This window comes from Canis lupus, chromosome 10 (genome assembly GCF_011100685.1).
Source record: "Canis lupus familiaris isolate Mischka breed German Shepherd chromosome 10, alternate assembly UU_Cfam_GSD_1.0, whole genome shotgun sequence".
Classification (NCBI taxonomy): domain Eukaryota; kingdom Metazoa; phylum Chordata; class Mammalia; order Carnivora; family Canidae; genus Canis; species Canis lupus.
Genome location: NC_049231.1, coordinates 22,853,130 through 22,872,762, shown reverse-complemented (window position 1 = coordinate 22,872,762; position 19,633 = coordinate 22,853,130). Strand labels below are relative to the sequence as shown.

The window sequence follows — 19,633 nt, the reverse complement described above, 5'->3', positions numbered from 1 at the left end:
GCCCAAAGCCAATGCTCAACCGCCGAACCACCCAGGCATCCCTATCAACAATGTTCTAAAGAAAGGTTGTAAAATGTAAAAAGCCATGACACATAAAAATTAAAATCATAGCTGAGATGCCATTCTATGTGCATCAGACTAAAAAATTTGAAAGTCTAACAACATAGGGGCACCTGAGTGGCTCAGTCAGTTGAGCGTCCAACTCTTGTTTTCAGTTCAGGTCATGATCTCAGTCGTGGGATCAAGCCCCACGTTGGTCTCCATGCTCAGTGCAGAGCCTGCTGGTCCCTCTCCCTCTGTTCCTCTCCCTGCTTGTGTACACTCTCTCTCTCAGATAAATAAAGTGTTCAAAAAAAAAAAAAAAAGTCCAACAATATCAAGTGTTGGTGAGTAGAGAACACAATAGGAATTCTTTCTCATATGTTGGGAGTGTAAATTGATATTTGAAAAGTAATTTGATACGGGCAATGAAAGCTGAGGAGCATGTCTGCTGCAACCTAGCAAGTAATTCTACTCCTAGGTTTAATTCCTAGAGACCTTTGCACACGAGCTCCAAAAGATGCGTATGCAACCACTCACAGTGGCATAATTTGGATTTAGCACAAAACAGGAGGCAATCTAAATGTCCACCCATAAGAGAATGTGTCATTTGTGTATATATGTAGGCAATGGAAAACTACAGGATGAAAGAAAGATCTGGTAAAACACAAAGAACCTAGTCTGTAAAGAAACATAATATAAAAAAATATATAAACACATCACCTACAAAGGTTTCATGCCATAAAAAGAAACTAAGAATATGAATTCATTATAAGAAAAGCTTGAAGTCAGGATGATGAAACAATGCAAAGAGAAGGGATATTTCAAAGTGAGGAAGATAGAAAACAAAAATACTATCATTACAGAAACTAATACACAAATTAGAAACAGCAAGCATAAAAGGCAAGGTGGAGATTCAAATTAATAATAAGAGAATGATTTGAAAGAATCTCACCAAAGGCAGAGGAGAAAGACAAAAGTATTGGAGCAAGTTGGGAGCAGGTGCTAGCTGTCCAGGACAGACCAAGAGGACCCAATGGGAGGGTAACTGGGAATAACCCCAAAGGAAGGCAGGACGCAGGGAAGATGGAGGGAAGGAGGGAAGAAGGAGGAGGGAAGGTGAGGGAAGATTTTAGTGACTCAGACAGAATAAGTTTTCTGGAAATGAAGGAAGGACTGTCCTCCATCGAAAGAATACCCTGTGTTCCAGGAAACTTTGACAAAATGCTTAATGTCAATATGGCTTAGTTTTGCTTTTCTAATTTCAAAGATCCAACAAAAACCCCAAAAAACAAAAGATAAAACTTAGGCATCCAGGTAGTAAAAAGGAATCATCTACAAGAGGAAAAAAACTGTTGACCTCAGGCTTCTTCTTCAGAATGCCCAGTGCCAGAAAACAATGGAGCAGGGCTTACAACATTTTGAGGAAGAGAAAGCAAGATGGAAGAGCTACACCCAGCTACACTGTTCCAGTGGGAAAGTCAGAGGCAGATAGTCTCAAATATGAAAAAACAAAGGGAATAAAGCACCCATGAGCCTTTCTTAAGGAAATTACTTGACAATGAAATCCAGCCAGCCCCAAAATAAATCAAAATAATGAACTCTGAAAGGGATTAACTATGGTAAGCACTGGAGCGTAGTGACGTGCATTAACTCCACGTAAATACAAAACAAAGGCAAAACAACAGAGGGAATTATAGAACAGAACTGAGTGTAAATATCATTGTAAGCCCCGACTAAGAACAAAACAGAAATGACGAAACTTGTGAGGTGGGATGTAGGGGTGGGAAGGAACACAGGAAGTGAGAGCCCACCCTGTGCTGCCTGTAATTGAAAGATCCTTCAAAAACACCATCATTTCTGGGACTCTTAATGACTTTCTTAATCTCTTTTCTTGTCTTGAAGTCCCTTTTGGGACCTAATATATCTTGTGGTAGAGAAATATTTATCCAAAGTGCAGAAATATCTTCAGCTTCATTTGAAACTGGACTTGGCAAGCACTTAGCCTTATACTTCACTCCAGGCCTTACTGGCAGGATAATTTTGGGCTGGTCATTGAACACCTACATGCCTCAGTTTCCTCAAGTTGAAGCTGGGATGATAACAGTGCCTCGCTCACAGAACTGCTATGAAGGCTGAGGAAGGGAATGCCTAACACTGCCTGGCACACGGGAGGGCCCCCAGGAGGGTTAATGACAAGGGCGGCCATGTCTCCCTTACTTCTGGTAAATTCAAAGACATTTAAGTTAAATATGTCTTATTTGTAAAAAGGAGCATGATTCTCTTCTTATAAAATTATTTCTATCTATGTATCCACCCACCCACCCACCGAGGCAGCCATCCTTCTATATATATGAATAAAGACAGACCTAGAATTATGTTCGCCAAATGTTGCCTTTGATTATTTCTGGGTGGTGGATTTTGAATAATTTATACTTTCTTCTTTGTACTCTTCAGAATTGCTTACTTTTTTTGTAATGCTAATGTATTTTGTAATGGTTCTGTTTTTATGAAAACAATAAATTTATTAACAACAATAACAGAAAACAAGTTTTACTAATTTACCAACACAATATTACATATACTCACTTCTCCAACACCTTGATCAACACTGGCTTTTGTTAGTTTTTTCCTCATTGACATTTTTCTCTTGAAAATTTTATATTCATTGTTAAAAGTTCTACATACCTTTGGAATAGTTATGATTTATCTCTTGTTTATGTGGCACATATTTTGTCAAGTTTCCCATTTGTTTATACAAAGTTTTGCTGTATAAAAGCTTTTCATTTTAATGTAATCAGATGTATCAAATCTTTTTCTTCATGGTTTTTGGTCTTCAATTTCAAGATTACAAAATTTTCACCCACATTATTTTAAAATTTAAATAGTTGACATATATAGAATTTATTCTGATGTGAAGAAGGGAAGGTTACAGGGATGCCTGGGTCGCTCAGCAGTTGAGCATCTGCCTTTGGCTCCGGGTGTGATCCGAGAATTTCGGGATTGAGTCCCATATTGGGCTCCCTGCATGGAGCCTGCTTCACCCTCTGCCTGTGTCTCTGGCTCTCTCTCTCTCTGTCTCTCATAAATAAATAAATAAAATATTAATAAAAAAAAAAAAGAAGGGAAGGTTACAAAGCTTTTTCCCCAAAGGGCTGGCTAGTGAATTATTCCCATAATAATTATTGAATGAGCCACTCCCCAGACCCAAAACACTTTACTGGAATGCCTAATATTATATGCTAAATTCACATATAAAGATCGATCCACCACCTAACAATAGTTGGGTAAGACAGTGCCATGCTGTCTTAAATATTACACCTTTAAAGGTTTTGTTTTTTTTTAAAGATTTTCTTTTGGGCAGCCCCAGTGACCCAGCGGTTTAGTGCCACCTTCAGCCGGAGTGTGATCCTGGAGACCCGGGGTTGAGTCCTGCGTTGGGCTCCCTGCATGGAACCTGCTTCTCCCTCTGCCTGTGTCTCTGCCTCTCTCTTTCTCTCTCTCTGTGTCTCTCATGAATAAATAAAATCTTAAAAAAAAAATAAAGATTTTCTTTTTGAGTAATCTCCACACCAAATGGGGGCTTGAACTTACAACCCTGAGATCAAGAGTTACATGCTCTATCTACTAGGCACCCCTATAAATTATTTTTTATATGGTACTGTAGGTCCTCTATTCCTAACTTTTCAGAAGAAAATATACATATATTTCCATCCAGATATAGGGAAAGCAAGTATTAATACTGAATCTTCCTTTCCAAAAACCAAAAAAGAGCACTTCACTTACTAAGTTTTCCTTTATTTTACTCAATAAAGTTGTCTCATGTCTTTATGGAAGTCTTGAATATTTTTTACCAGATTTAGTACATGACTAGCACATCAGAGGTACTTAAGAATCAGCCTCTCATCACCATTACTACCACCAATGGACTATCATCAGAAGTTGGAGGAGGCCTCGAGGTTTGGGGAGATGGAGGTAGGATCAAAATAAATCTTAGAAATCACATCCAGGGCAGCCCCCGTGGCGCAGCGGTTTAGCGCCGCCTGCAGCCTGGGGTGTGATCCTGGAGACCCGGGATTGAGTCCCACGTTGGGTTCCCTGCATGGAGCCTGCTTCTCCCTCTGCCTGTGTCTCTGCCTCTCTTTCTCTCTGTGTCTCTCATGAATAAATAAAATCTTAAAAAAAAAAAAAAGAAATCATGTCCATACCTAATGGTTTTCCACAACCGTCAATCTCTTCTGTTTATGCTTTAGAGAACCCTGCCATTAGAGAGACAATCTTACCTCTTGGCAAAAAGTTCTCTCAATTTCGTCTAGGTTGTAGTTTTTCCAGACATCTTCAGATGAACCAGAACTGTGGAGGCACTCCCCTTTGGAATTTTGGACTGGTTGATTCTTCCAGGAGATATCTATTAAAACAATAGAATTTTCGCTTATTAATGTTGTCAAAGGTATATTTAAATAATCAGTGTTCCCTTGTCATCCCAACCAAACTGGTAAACATTCAGACTAGAATGAACCAAAAGCATGATGAGCCACAGAATAATGGTCTCGAAATAACTGGCCAAACATTTTAGAAAAAAGTTACATTAATCTTCTTGCTATCTCGTGCTAGGATAAGCCTTAGAGTAAAAAGTACACCAAGTAGAATACTAAAACCATGAAAGCAGAAGAAAATTAAGATGAATATTACACAGTGCACAATTTCTATGTGCAAAATCCTTTCCAAGGAATGCATTATAGCCCCCAAATCATTTAAATAATGGATAGGTCTGACAGTATAAATATTTATTTTTTGTTTGGTTAAAAACACACACAAATCACAATGAAAGAAAAATGAGTGAGAAACACTGTAGGTTAATTACCATGACGCATGAGTAGCTCTTACAAATCAATAAGATAAATACTTAACAGAACAATAGACTAAGGTTATGAACAGGTAATTCACATAAAAAGAACTAAAAAATCCAACAGATACATGAAAAAGTACTCAAACTCACTGGTAATTGTCTAATGAAAATAAGTTAACAATTTTTTTCTACTTGTCAAAGAGGCACAGATAAAAGGGAATGACAGAGAAAGAAATCAGCTCTAGTTTATGTATAGAAACCCCAATACCTGCATACTCTTAAGTCTCCTTCTAGAATTTTACAGAAATAGAATCATAGACTACTCAACAAACGTATGTAAGGATATTTTCTGAACTGTTTAAAGATTTTAAAAATTGAAACAATTTAAATGCCCATTAATAAAGGATTGATTTTATAATTATGGTTCATCAAGCCTCTAAAATACCACCAGACATTAAAAACAAAGATGCCTATCTAAATTAACAGGCATGGAAATTTTTCCTTGATATATATTGTTTCATGATTCAAAGAAAGGATGACTAACATAACTTAATTTTCATTCTAATACTTATGTTGTGTTTTTGCAGGTCTATCCATCCATATATCCTCCCACCTATCCATCCATCTATCCATCTATACATCAGAAAAGAAATCTGGGAGGATAATACACCAAAAAGAACACAGTGGTAGGATTCAGGTAGTAGGATTCGTGTTTTTGTGTCTTCTGCCTTTTTTTGCAGCAAGCATGTATTACTTTTATAATAAAAGAGAATAAAATAAATCTAAAATATAGCCATTTTCTTTCTCAAAGTCGACTGCTAAGAATCACAAATGGTTTCCCAGATTTATTTCCTAAAATGTCTGCAAATAAGCTTCACTCAAATTAAGCATACTTACAACGATTCAGCTGCAGTTAACAAACTGCCAGTCATCTGGAATTCCATTTCCTACCTCAAAAAAGAAAAAAAGAAAAGAAAAGAAAAAAGTAAAAGAAAAACAGCCTCCCCCAGTGGACCCTGCTGGCTACATGATGAAATACAAAGGCAGAACTTGGTCTGGAATTCTTTGGCCTTGGTGGGCCAGGTATTTGAAACTGGGATCTGTGAACATGCACACTGAAGAGCCTCATATCGAGTGATGGGGAAACAAACCCACAGAACAAGGCTCTGACTCAGTTGGGCACACAGAGCCCAGTTTTGTGACCCTGCATCCTGTGTGGGCTCCACTCTGGGGCACTGATGCTCTAATAGCGGTTCACAGGGACACACAGCACATGGAGGGAAACCTATTCTTGTTCTATAAACCAAAGGCCAAGCTCTGGAGGGTTGTGGGGGCGGGGGTAGCTGGGGTGTGAGGCCTGCCCTCGGGGAGCTCCCATCCAAGGACGTGTGCAATTATACTGCTGCCCCAGGCTGGCTTACAGAATTCAGCTTTGCCTTGTTCAAAAGTATGCCTCTCGTCACAGTCATGCCAGGCCTTACCCATCAGCCCAGCTTCATAATTCCTGCCACCTGCTCATTTCCTCCAAAGGGGCTTTGCTGATGTGAAATGGGGTAGAAAGAACATCCAAAGCTTGCACTTATGTATGTCATAGGTGCACCAAAAGGAAACCCAACCCCCAATGTCATTTCTTCAGCTGCCAAATAGAGCTTTTGACAAACAAGATAATGGCTTATTGGGCAGACCCGGTGGCCCAGCGGTTTAGCGCCGCCTTCAGCCTGGCGTGTGATCCCGGAGACCTGGGATCGAGTCCCTTGTCGGGCTCCCTGCATGGAACCTGCTTCTCCCTCTGCCTGTGTCTCTGCGCCCCCGCCTGTGTCTCTCAATGAATAAATAAATAAAATCTTTTAACAAAAAAGATAATGGCTTATAAAGAATATAAACATAGCAAAACCAGAAATACCAAAGTTAGTAAGAAACATTGTTCCATATATTTAGAAAGTCAAAAGATGTGGTTCCTGCAAATATATGAACTAGAGATTCCCTGATATGGGTGAGAACAGCATCAAACCCACCAACAGCTCCTGGCAATGAATCCTTGCTTGTAAAACATTTTCCCCAAAAGGAACCAACATGAGGAGACTGTATCCTTATCATTTATAGTTCATAGACAAGAGAAAAGCAGGAGTTCGTATGAGAAATAAAAACGGATATAAAGAAGTACGTGGAATCACGTGCTTACTTAAGAAAGTGAAATTTTGGGAAAAAAGTGCAAATAGGTGACAAATTTTTTTAAAGATTTATTTATTTATTTATTTATTTATGAGCAAGAGAGTGCAATCAGGGGGAGGGAGAAAAATGAGTAGATTCCATGCTGAGAATAGAGCCTGATGCAGGGCTCAATCTCATGACCCTGAGATCATGACCTGAAACAAAATCAAGAATTGGAAGCTTAACCAGCTGAGCCACCCAGGCGCCCCGAGGATATATATTTTAAAATTACTGCTCCCTTGAGAATATCTTCCCCAAACCACCATATAGAAAATGAATATTATTAAAATGCTAGTAAAAACTTCAGTCTAGAAAAATCAGCAATACAGAATGTACTTATCTGTCCATGTGCTTTAAGGTTGGAGTGCCAGGAAAAGAATTTCTCAGGGGAAGCTCTGAAGTGAGTACGATTCAGAAACTCTGAAAACCATATAAAGATGAGGAGTACTCACTCTGGTTCCGATCAACTCTGCAACCTTTTGTTAACTAGCTACGCAGGCTTGGGCTTTTGGGTCCTCATGTGCAAGAAGAAATGGACAGAAATGCCCCCAGAGTTGCCAGGAAGATTTGCTGTGGTGATGAATGAGCAGGCCTGGCATTCACTAGAAACTCAGCACGCATTAGCTATCTATTGGTTAATGAGAAATGTTTTAAATGATAGGAGACAAGGAAGAACAGTACCAATCAGAGCTTGAAAAACTGAAATTAAATGATAGAGCTCTGAAGCAAATTAGAGATAAAATCATCTCAGAAACAAAGACTGGACTAAAAAGAACCCAAAGTCAGAAAAATAAAATGCTGAATCAAGTAAGTAAAAAAGAAAAAAAGCAGGAAGGAAGGCTTGCAAGAAAGTTATGGTCTCAGAATGCCCGGGTGGCTCAGTGGTTGAGTGTCTGCCTTCAGCTTAGGGTGTGATCCTGGAGTCCCAAGATTGAGTCCCACATCAGGCTCCCTGCATGGAGCCTGCTTCTCCCTCTGCCTATGTCTCTGCCTCTCTCTCTCTCTCTCTCTGTCTCTCATGAATAAATAAATAAAAACTTCAAAAAAAAAGTTATGGCCTCAAAAAGAAGATAGGAAAAAAGAAATTCAAGATACATGTAAAAGATATAACTGGGAAGAAAATCTAACAACGGAATGGTTCGGATAAGTCACTGGTAAGGGAAATAAAGCCAGATGTCATCAAACTTTTCTTAGGAAAACTTGGAAGTCACCAGGCAATGGGTAGAGATACTTAAGATCCTTAAGGAATGAAAATCTGAGCTCAGGATTTTATATCCAGACAAATTGATTTTTTAACTGTGCAGGCCATATACAAACTGTCATGAACATGCAGGGAATCAGAAACATCATTTCCAGGAGCACAACACAAGAAATCTTCTAGAGGACAAGCCTCAAATAACCAAAATGATGAAAGAGCCCTTGAGTGGATATGATAAAGTTTCACTCCTGATACGGCAATCATACAGAAGCAGGGTCAGTGGCATGGGAAGATCTACTTTTTTATGACTTACACATGGAGAAATTAGATGAGTCAAAACCTCCAAATGGCCTTTGAACTGTTCTATATAATGTCACTGTCTTCATTGATTGATACCCTGAGCAACTATTTGGATCCTTGGCTTTTCCCAAAACAAGTTAGTAAGGTGGGACCATAGTCAACCTATGGTCAAAATAAAATCATTTCCATGATGGGTCAACCCAGAAAGGATATGCTGATACTATAATATTCAAACTATGGGGCTGAGGATTCGGAACTGATAGGATGGCAAAGGGGATAATGACAAGTTGACACCATTGATTCATCCTTCCCCACTATACACCAGTAAATAGACCTGTGTGTTGACAGCCACAGTATAGAGCTTTCATATAATGCAGCCCATAGCCCCAAATAACTACAGCTGATCTCTGAACAGCATAAGAGTTAGGGGTGCCAACCCCCACACAGTCAAAAATCTACATATAACATTTGCCTCCTCCGAATTTAAATACTAATAGCAATTAGAACTTGAGCTAACACTGCAGGAACAGAAATATACAGGAGAATAACCAGACATCTATCTCATAATGAATCCAATCAACACTGCCTCTCATTGTGAGATGCATCATTTTATGTATCCCTAACAAACAAGTTGCCAATTATTGATAATAAAAACAATTCCACAAGACTTCCAATGTTGGAACTGAAACTGTATTATTTAACTTACCTACTTAAAATTCCTAATGAAATAAGCAAAAGAAAAAAATAGCAAAAATTAGAAAACAATTTTACCAGCATAGACTGAAGCAAGAAGAAACTCTGAGTTTGGGCAGCCAGAAAGTTTTGCTTCCAATTACAGTGGATTGAACCTATCCTCACAGCGGATTAACAATTATAAACTCTGGCCAAAATATACACCAAAAGCTATCTGAAGGCAATAGAGAGCAACTGACATAAATTGGAGTTGACACTCGGAAAAACAGTAACACCTGATGCATTTCTTGATATCTGGCTTTTTGCCTGAGTGCAGGTCTCAGCCGACATGATGCTAAATAGACAGAATTCAGACATAAACCCAGGGTCCTCCTGGCTTTAGGAATCAGAAAACAGAGTTCAAGACTCTACAGCAGCTGGAAAATAAGAAAGTAAGGAGAGCTCAAAATAGAAAAGCATGGAGGAGGATTTCTAAAGTTTGTGCATAGCCAGGATCTCTGGCTAACCCCTGCCCAAGATGACAAGCTGTATAGAGCAGTCAATAAGACATCATGCTAAAGCGACAGGAACAGAATAAAGAGTTCCAGTGTGAAAGCCCTCAGGAGAGACAAAGATTAGAGTCCGAGTGCAGCCAAATAAACTGGCTAAAACAAATACTTAAATTCTTCAGAGGCACGTAACAGAATCTACAATCTCTACAATGCAAGATTTACTATATCCAGGATAAATTCCAAAATTGCTAGACATAGGAAAGACAAAACAAAACACGAACCTGTGATCTCTACTCAAGAAAAAAATAATCAACAAAGACCAGACTCTGGGGGCGCCTGGGTGGCTCAGTTGGTTGAGCGTCTGCCCTCAGCTCAGGTCATGATCCCAGGGTCCTGGGATCGAGTCCCACACAGGCAGCCTGCTTCTCCCTCTGCCTATGTCTCTGCCTCCCTCTGTCTCTCATGAATAAATAAATAAAATCTTAAAAAAGAAAAAAAAAAAAGACCAGAATCTGAGATGACCCAAATGTTGGAATTAGCAAGATGAAAATTTTAAAGTATTTAGAAGCTTAGATTTCAAAATAATTGTTTGAGAATATATAAAGGAAAATACACCCTTAATGAGTGAACAGAAAAATCTCAGCAGAGCAACAAAAGCTGCACTCTGCATTGACAGTGTTTGTAAAATTACAACGTATAACAATATAACTAAAGACGGGAAAATACTGGTTGTGAAGTCCTTATACTTCATGTGAATTAGTATAATATTATTTGAAAGTAGATTCTAGTTAATTAAAGAGGCATAATAAACTAAAAAATTATCAATTTACCCAATGGTCTTGAAATTATGAAAATTCTACTCAAAAAGTAGGTGTAGGTGAACTAGGAAGGAAGGGAGAGGAGTGTAAGGCAAGAGGCAAAGATCCCATCTTGGAATAAACTGGAAAAGGCACAAATTACTTCACAGTACATCTTAATAAGAACATACATCCAGTAGAACAAGATGATAAAACAACAAAATGAGAGGGAAAGTAATATCATAGATCAAAGAAATGCCATGATAGAAATAATAAATAAAGTAGAAACAGCACAGAATAAGAGACCTTGGCAAAAATCAAATTACAGGTATAGCTAGAAGACCTGAGATGATCATTGTGACCACAAAGGAAAAGCGAAGAGAGGATACAGCACTTTGCCATAATTTAACAGATACAGAAGACAAAGACTATCCAACATTAAGGATAATTTGTATCACTTAAGTTAAAGATTAGAAAAATGAAAGCAAAGATTTATTCAAAGATATATAATATTCAAAAAAATCTTGAAATGAAAAAATAATTGGATCTGCAGATTAAAAATACACTGTGCTTTGGAAAACACGCAGAAGGCTCAACAGCAAGACATATCCTAGCTGTTTCTGAAATTCAGGGACAAATAATTCTTTTGGGCAGCTAGCTAGAAAAAGCACACCATGAATAAGGGAGAAAATGAGGCAAACCTCAGACTTCTCTATAGGCAGACTCAGTAGCAGAGGCAGTGGGTTAAAGTGTCGGATGTTCGGGAGTGGGAAAGTGTGACCCACGGATATTATAGATATCTTCAGTTTCATTTCAATTCCTATTCTTTAACACTCAAGGAAAAGCAAAAACTTAAATAAAATAGAATCTATATGAACCCATTTGTACAAATATATTTCCTCCTATCTGTCTCTCCGCTTTCCATGGATCTGCATGGAAGGATGCCAGGAGTCATGCTGACAGTGGTTAATTCTGGGTGGTAGGATGGGCTTGTTGACTTCAATCTTCTCACTTATCTGCCTCACTGCCTGCCTCCCAGGGCTGTGGTGAACACGGGAAGAGACAGTACAGGAATGAGCTTAGCCTAAGGCCTGGCATGAAACAAACGTTTGGCGAGTGGGGTGGAGTATTACAGTTCTCAAATTAGGTCTATAAACTTATTTGTAATGAAAATTCTCTATAATCAATCAAGACACCACCCTTATATCCCACTTGGGCAAATGCACGGTCCCTGCTTCAGCCCAACAAGTCCCATTAAGAGGCCCTTGGACTAGAATGTTTTCATTCCCTCCATGCTTGTCACATGCATCCTGTGAATTTTGGTCCTCCAAAAGTGTCTCCTCCCTCTTACTCGAACACCCGTCTTCCTTGGAGCTAAACAGTTCAAATCTCAACTCCACCAAAAATGACCTATATGACTTTGGGGCCTTCATATAGCACGCTTAGGTCCATGTCTCATCTAAAATAATGGGACAATAATACCCATCCCAAAAAGGTATTGAAAGAAATAAAAATTAAAATAAAAGCATATACAGTATCTATATAAAGCACAATAAATAAATGTTTTGTGGGCAGTCCCGGTGGCACAGCAGTTTAGTGCCTCCTGCAGCCCAGGGCGTGATCCTGGAGACCCTGGATCGAGTCCCACATCAGGCTCCTTGTGTGGAGCCTGCTTCTCCCTCTGCCTGTGTCTCTGCCTCTCTCTCTGTGTCTCTATGAATGAATAAATAAATAAAATAAAATCTTTAAAATAAAAAAATAAATGTTTAAAAAAATGAAATAAATGTTTTGTTATTATTTTTTTTAATTATTTTATTTTATTTATTTATGATAGGCACACAGTGAGAGAGAGAGAGAGGCAGAGACATAGGCAGAGGGAGAAGCAGGCTCCATGCACCGGGAGCCCAACGTAGGATTCGATCCCGGGTCTCCAGGATTGCGCCCTGGGCCAAAGGCAGGCGCTAAACCGCTGCGCCACCCAGGGATCCCTTTGTTATTATTTTTTATGTGACTTATTTTATGCCTTACCTGCCCTGTTTTTTAAAAATACATACACACACACACACATACACACATGCATACACTCCTTAAAGACAGAGTATGTTCCTTGGCTTGGAACCCAATGAAGAGCCGAGTGGTATAAGGGTCTGCACAAGAACTAACAAAACATAAGGAGGAATGGGTCCTTTCAAGATCACCTTGCCTAGTAATTCCCAAAACTTGAGAGGCTTGAAGAAGAGCCCTGGAGTCTGCTATCAGTGATCCTAGTGAAACCAAGCTAAAATCGGAGAATTTGTCATTGTTAAATTTGCTAGTGAGGCAAACCTGAGAATCACAGAAGACACTCAATGAATAGCTGCTGTACTGACTTACACTGAAACCAGACAGTGACAACTCATCTGGAATGAGCATTTGCCTCAAATGACCAAAGGCCTAGAGGTGTGCATGTGTGTGTTGGGGTGGGTGGGGGGGTCTTCATAAATTCACCCTCAGGGAACTGGACTCTGCTCTCTTCAGAACTGTTCAGCAGGTCAACAACTCTGGGCACTTTGTTGATAAGGCTGGGATAAATGCCACCAGCCCCAGGAAGAATTTTCCTTCTCAAGGTTATATGCCTGTGCAAGCCTGGCTCTAATATAGTGTATAAACTACTCAGCTGTTTGCTCTTTTAGATTAAGATTTTTCCCATCATTAAAGGAGTAACATGTTCATTAAAAATTTTTCTGAAAATACAGAAGCAGCAGAAAGAAGAACCAAACAACACCCAGAGATATACTATGTAAAAACAATCTGTTTTAGAATTTCTTTCCAATCATTTACTAATACTCTGCATACACCTTCCATTTACCATTAACTTTATGGAAATCATTGCTCACAGCTCCACGTTTTACCGGGTAGGTAAGGTGGATAAGATACGCTGTGACTCACAGAACCCTTTTTCTGTTGTTAAACATTTATGTTATTCTTCTAAATAACAATGCCATGGCTATCTTTGTGCATAATGCAGTTTCCATATTTGAAAGTATTTCCTCAGAACAGATTCATTGAAGAGGAATTATCACGCCAAAGGATATTGCAGCAATCTTTAGCAATATAAAACACTCACCTTGGTTTCCCATATAATATCTAAGGTTCAAGTCATTATTTGCACTGAGGTTCTTCAAAAAAACATTGTAATCCACTGCAGTATCTTTATCAATGTTGTAGTGTTTTGCAAACCTGGAATAGAAATGTTCTTTGGTAATCAGAAATTATGATACAGAGAATCTAAAATGAAGCAAGGGTATCCTTTAACACAGGGGTTGGCATTCATTTTAATGTGTTTCTAGCTAGAGCTGAAATTAAAAACTGAACCCTAGGAAGTGTTACTGTAAGATTAAAATACACAGACACTTCAAAGGAGATCACTGTACTTGGCCTACCGATGCGTGCCGAAGATTCTAACGGTACAAGCCCTTCTCAGGCAGGAGGAGGGGGCCACCAGGACTCAGGCTGCATTCAGATGGCAAAAGCAGGTCTCACTTGCTTTTAATAATTAGGGGGCAATGATCTGGACCTAGGTCAATTGGCAAAAAGCCTCTATAGCCAGAGAAATCTAAAGCTGGGGTTAGGGGAGAACATGACCTACCCTCTTGACAGCATATCACAGAGATAAACTGAGGCCTAGTTCACTGCAGCAGGGGGAAAACTTTCCTTGGAGCATTCTAGGATTTCCATAGAGAAAAAGAACATTTTAAAACATTTAACCAGGGACGTCTGGGGGGCTCAGTGGTTGAGTATCTGCCTTCAGCCCAGGGCGTGATCCTAGAGTCCTGGGATCGAGTCCCACATCGGGCTCCCCGCAGGGAGCCTGCTTCTCCTTCTGCCTGTGTCTCTTCCTCTCTCTCTCTCTCTCTGTGTTTTTCATGAATAAATATATAAAATCTTTTTTAAAAAGTAAAAATAAATAAATAAATAAATAAATAAATAAATAAATAAATAAATAAAACACTTAACCCAGTGTTTTTCCCTGAAATATACGGAGATACTCTTTTTTTTTTTTTTTTTAAAGTGCAGAGAAAGGGCAGCCCAGGTGGCTCAGAGGTTTAGTGCCGCCTTCAGCCCAGGGCCTGATCCTGGAGACCTGGGATGGAGTCCCACGTCAGGCTCCTTACATGGAGCCTGCTTCTTCCTCTGCCTGTGTCTCTGCTTTTCTCTCTCTCTCTCTCTCTCTGTGTGTGTCTCTCATGAATAAATAAAATCTTTAAAAAAAAAAATAAAATAAAGTGCAGAGAAATAGGATGTTTGGATTTTTTTTCCTTCTTATAATGAATTTTCTATTATTCAAATCTGCCACTTGATAAATGGTTTTCTAGATGATTTCTGCATTATTACATTTATAAAAAATTGACAGTTTTTAAATGTTTGGTTATATTATCTCCATATGTGTTGGTTTCTATAATTACCTAATTTCATGCTGCTTTCTAAAAATTTAGTAATTATCACTTAAAGTATTTGTTATTTTTCTGTTTTCCAAATTTAACAAAGAGTAACGTCATGTATTCATTTCAATGCATACCTTTTTTTTTTCCCACTTTGATGAATCTTGCCTATTGTTCTAATGAGAAAAATTATCTGGAGATAGGATAGCTGCCAGATGCTAACACTGAAACTCCCCCAAATAGCCACATCTTTCATCCACAGTCTCTGCCTTGTGAAAATACGACTGTAGGCTCAGGGACCCAGGAGGCTGACCTACTGTGCTCCTTTCTGTTTGAGTTGCTGTCCTATAAGAAGCGTTGAATACTCTGCTACCCCAGCAACATGTCAGATACTGACAAAAATCTTGTCCCCAACTTCCCTGTTTTCTGTAAAAATCCAACATTGCTTCAGACTGGTATCTCTTCCTAAGAGAGTCCTAACCTCTCCTAATGCCCAGCCCACCTGTCTTTAGAATACTGACCACATATTCATTGAGGACAGACAGACAAAATTCCATGGTAGTATTTCCTACAAATAAAAATCTCAAAAATCAAGCCTCAGTACTGCCCAGGCATGCAGTATCTCAAGGGCTTTGAGGCAGAACTGTTCCTGAGATTAAAGGGCAATGGCCATTTTCCCAGAGATCTGTGCTTGGAGCAAGAGAGCTCACACGTCTGCGCAGACCCTCAGGCGAGTGGGTCATGCAGGAAGGCCAACTGTAGGGTGAAGGGAATGACACCCATAGACCCGTAAACCTCTCCAGTACCACACCTACAACTAGCCTTGGGCTTCACTGCTCTGCTCAGGCAGCAGGCTGACCTCCTGAGAGTGTTGGCTTTTCAGGCTGCTCATGCATTATTTTACTGGGATTCAAATACTTCAGCCTGGAGGGCAACAGAGAGGAGGATGTGAGAGATGGGAAAGGGAAAAGAAACCCAGTGGGTCCCAGGGTGGTATGATGAAGTATAAAATCAGCGATGATTTTCTTTCTCGCCTCTTCACACACACTGCCTGGTGTTCTGTAGCCTAAGGGGAAGTGTTTTCCAAGGAATAAAGCACATTCCCAGAAGCTTTATGAACCATGACAGAGTCACTGTGGGACAAGAACCTACTATGTGCTGGGCGCATCACAGGCCTGCAATGCACATTACGGGGAACCTTAGCACCAGCCCTGCAAGGTTGGCTCCTCAGCCTCCACTATTTATGAGAAACCTGAGTCTCAGAGAGCCCCAGGAGCTTCCCCAGGCCCTAGAACCTGGGAGGGAGCCACACAGACCTGACCCCCAAGTGTGCCCGACTCAAAGGCTAGGCGCTTTACCACCACCCCAAGAGCCAGAGGCTGGTATTCAATAGGAGGCTGTTTTCGATAAAAGAAAGGATTCAAAAATGCATTGTGTCTCCTGCTCAAAAACTAAAAAGGCCAAGCTAATACTGAAGCAGCTTCTCAAGGAAAGAGTATATTCTTGAGCTTCAATAAGAAAAGCATTAAAGCAATCGAAGAAATGGTCTACGTTTGATCTTCTGCGTTTCTATTCTAAAGAAAAGCAATTCTATTATGTTAAGTTTCTCAAGCCTTATCATGAAAACAGTATTGTTTTCGAGGCTTAAAAAAACCTCAAATAAAAATTTGTGGAGTTCTTTATTATTCGATACTTACGAGATGGGGAAACAGACAGTAACATTTTTTATAGATTTACTAGGTTGGAGACTGCAGTGCCAAACACAAGGTTTATTGTCAAATAAAACACTGTTTTGTTTTTTGATTGCCTGTTTTAGAAGAGTGTTGCTTCTGTTCTATAATTGCGTGCACAAAATTATTTAATTTGTTTTGTTTGGATCTTATTCTGGACACTTTCCCAGTCGGAAAGATGTAAAAATTAAAACATCTATTATGTCCTTTTATATTCTGAGGTGGGTTATAAAGAGGAAAAAAAGAAGAAAATATCCCAAAGACCAGGAAACACCTATTTTTAAAAAGTCTCCTTGCTTCTCAGACCCCACAGTGCCTATGCCATGGTCACCTGCCCCCATACACTTCCTTGCTGTAGGAACAAGTTCTTCCTGTCCTTCCAGAAGCAACATTGTCTTTATGGACACCATGCGAGCAACCACAGCCACCAATGTCACAGGGATTTATAACTGCAGTGTGATGTGAAACTCTTCGGCTCAGAGTGAAATAATAAGGCTTGGTACTTCTGTTAACAGCCTGGGGGATACTTTTAAAAAGTAGGAAGAGGAAGAGAGCTTCTTGGCCAAGTACCACAGAAATGAAGTTAAACCCCCTTCTAGTGGCTTCCATTCAAAACTCAGGTAGCTACAGAAGCCAGGCATTTGGCTTCTTCTAAATGATCTGGAGTTTATTGGAGACTCAGGAAAAAAAAGAAAGAAAAGAAAAAGAAAATATGCCCATGCAGGCTTCCACACATGGCCCCCGAGTCAGGAGCAGGTGGTGGTGGGTTTCAAAAGCTGTGAAGCAGTGAGATGTTCAGTTTTTCACTGTCTCCCTGGCTGCAGTGCCCCCTAGACCCCAGCAACAATGGTCCTTGGAGGAAAATTGCGTTTCTGTTATTATATCAGGATGGAGAGCCAATAGGGAGCACATCAACCAATGAATAAATCCTGAAATTTGTTCTTCTGTAACCCCAGGCTTTGAGTAAAAGTCAACTGGGAACTGGGAACACGGGGGATGGCGGGTGTGGGGCCAACCAGGAATGGAGAGACAACTGGTGATGGATTACTTAAATAATCAAGATGTGTTCAGATCTGCAGGCCAGATGACTGCCACCCTGGGGACTCTCAGAATTAGAATCATTAGCTCTTGAATTTGAGCACTTGTAGAGAGCACCACAAACACAGGAGAAACGCCATGAGTGCCTCTTCTAAAAACAGTCAAGACAGAGAGGGCAGGAGGGGACGACGTCTGGCTCCACTGCACCTGCCTGGTCCCACTTTGAAACGGGGCTAAGTTCTACTGAGCAATCTCTCACCTGACCTTCGTTTACTTACTTTTTGTATTCATCATCTTTCATCTTCAAACAGAAGGTCTCGAGAACTTTCCTCAGTTCACAGGACTGGATCAGACCAGTCTTGCTAACATCAATGAGCTTGAAGGCTTTGAAAATAGTTTTAATGTTTCTGAAAATCTGTGCAGAAGAAGTGATTTAGGAGAAGTCAAAAGACCCAGTGTTAAAAACCAAAATGATCATTAAAAAAAAAATGAATGTTTTTAAATACTTCTGGTAAAATAAAATGTTTTCAAAGACTCACACTTGAGGTATTGCAAAATGACATGTCTATGGAAAAAAAGAACACTTTGTATTTATTGAATGTTTGTAAAGCCATTTTCTCTGTAAATGGTCTCAGTAAGTTCTTAAAAAGTCTTTCTGATGTAAAGCAGTAAGTCTCATAGACAATTCATTCCCTTTTAGAGCCATGAGAAAAATCTTTTTTGTTAATTGGTACTCAAAAACTATAGTTCAGGTAGGACTGAACTTGCACTATCTTCATTTTTCATGGCCATATGCAAACTGTTTTTACTAGGAGCTGCAAAATATGACTATACATTTCAACCCCTCTGAATTTTTTAAAAATATTATAGAAAAGTTGTATAGACATATTTCCCAAATTCAGCAAACGCATATTTATTGGGCACATAAATGTGACAGGCATTTGGAGCAGCCCTGTGGAGATGCAGAGTACTAAGCTGTGTGCTTACCCCAAACCTACTTGTACCCAGGACAGGAACATCCACCGGGGTTCATGGGTGCCAAGCTCGGAGCTATGTCATTGAATCCCCCCAACCCACAGGAGGAAAGTACTGTTCCCCAATTTTTAGATAAAATGGAGGTTCAGGGAGGCTACATGAGTTACCCGACATCACCTCCATCAACAATGATCACCTGGATTCTAATGCAAGTCTACCTACCCTTTACCCACACTTCCCGAGGAAAAGACAGGATGTAAAATAAGTGTTTGCTGAAGCTGAGCTGTGGAAACAAGAGCCAGAGAACAGAGAATGCAGAGCTGTAAGCCCTTTCAGCCTGAGTCATCTAGGAGGCTTCCTGGAGGAGGAGGCATCTAAGTTGAGGGGGGTGGCTAGGGCAGGACAGGACGGCATTCCGCACAGCAGAACACAAAGGCCAGGGTTGGGATTGTAGAGGAAAAGTGATGAAGGTCTGGCATGACTGGGCTTCGGCAGGTCTGACTCTGCTGCCCTGGGCAAGGTCAAGTCCATGCCCAGTCTAGACTCGGGTATGTTCGGTGCCTCCCACGAAGAGGTCAGGGGAAAACCCTAAGAAGAGCAGGTTTTCTTCTCTTTATTAACATCACCTACTTCCTCAACACTCCTCTGTGGGTTCCCTTCACTGGACTCTGCGTGACGTGGGAGGAACCCCTGACAGCGCTCTCCTGGGGTGGCTGCCCTTGTGCTCACAGCTGAGGAAGCACTGGGCTGGTGGGAGGATGGCTGCTGCTCCCTCTTCTCCCCAGCTGCTTGGACCTATGAGCACCAGGCCTCCCGGCTAGGCTGTTAGCCCCTGACATGCCAGCCCTGCTCCCAGGACCACTCAGGGCTCCCTATGGACAACCTCTGAGC

At 40.2% G+C, this 19,633-nt stretch overlaps 1 protein-coding gene across 7 annotated transcripts in view; it reads right to left on the bottom strand.

The window, feature by feature from the left end:
• EFCAB6 (EF-hand calcium binding domain 6) overlaps nucleotides 1-19,633 on the bottom strand; it is a 234,318-nt gene that overhangs the window by 153,762 nt on the left and 60,923 nt on the right. For all 7 annotated transcript variants that reach the window (XM_038550277.1, XM_038550279.1, XM_038550280.1 and 4 more), the window contains 3 exons: nucleotides 18,046-18,182; nucleotides 13,685-13,797; nucleotides 4,323-4,447 (listed from right to left, as the gene is read on the bottom strand). In XM_038550277.1, coding sequence (XP_038406205.1) covers nucleotides 4,323-4,447; nucleotides 13,685-13,797; nucleotides 18,046-18,182 — 375 coding nt within the window. The remainder of the gene's footprint in view (nucleotides 1-4,322; nucleotides 4,448-13,684; nucleotides 13,798-18,045; nucleotides 18,183-19,633) is intronic.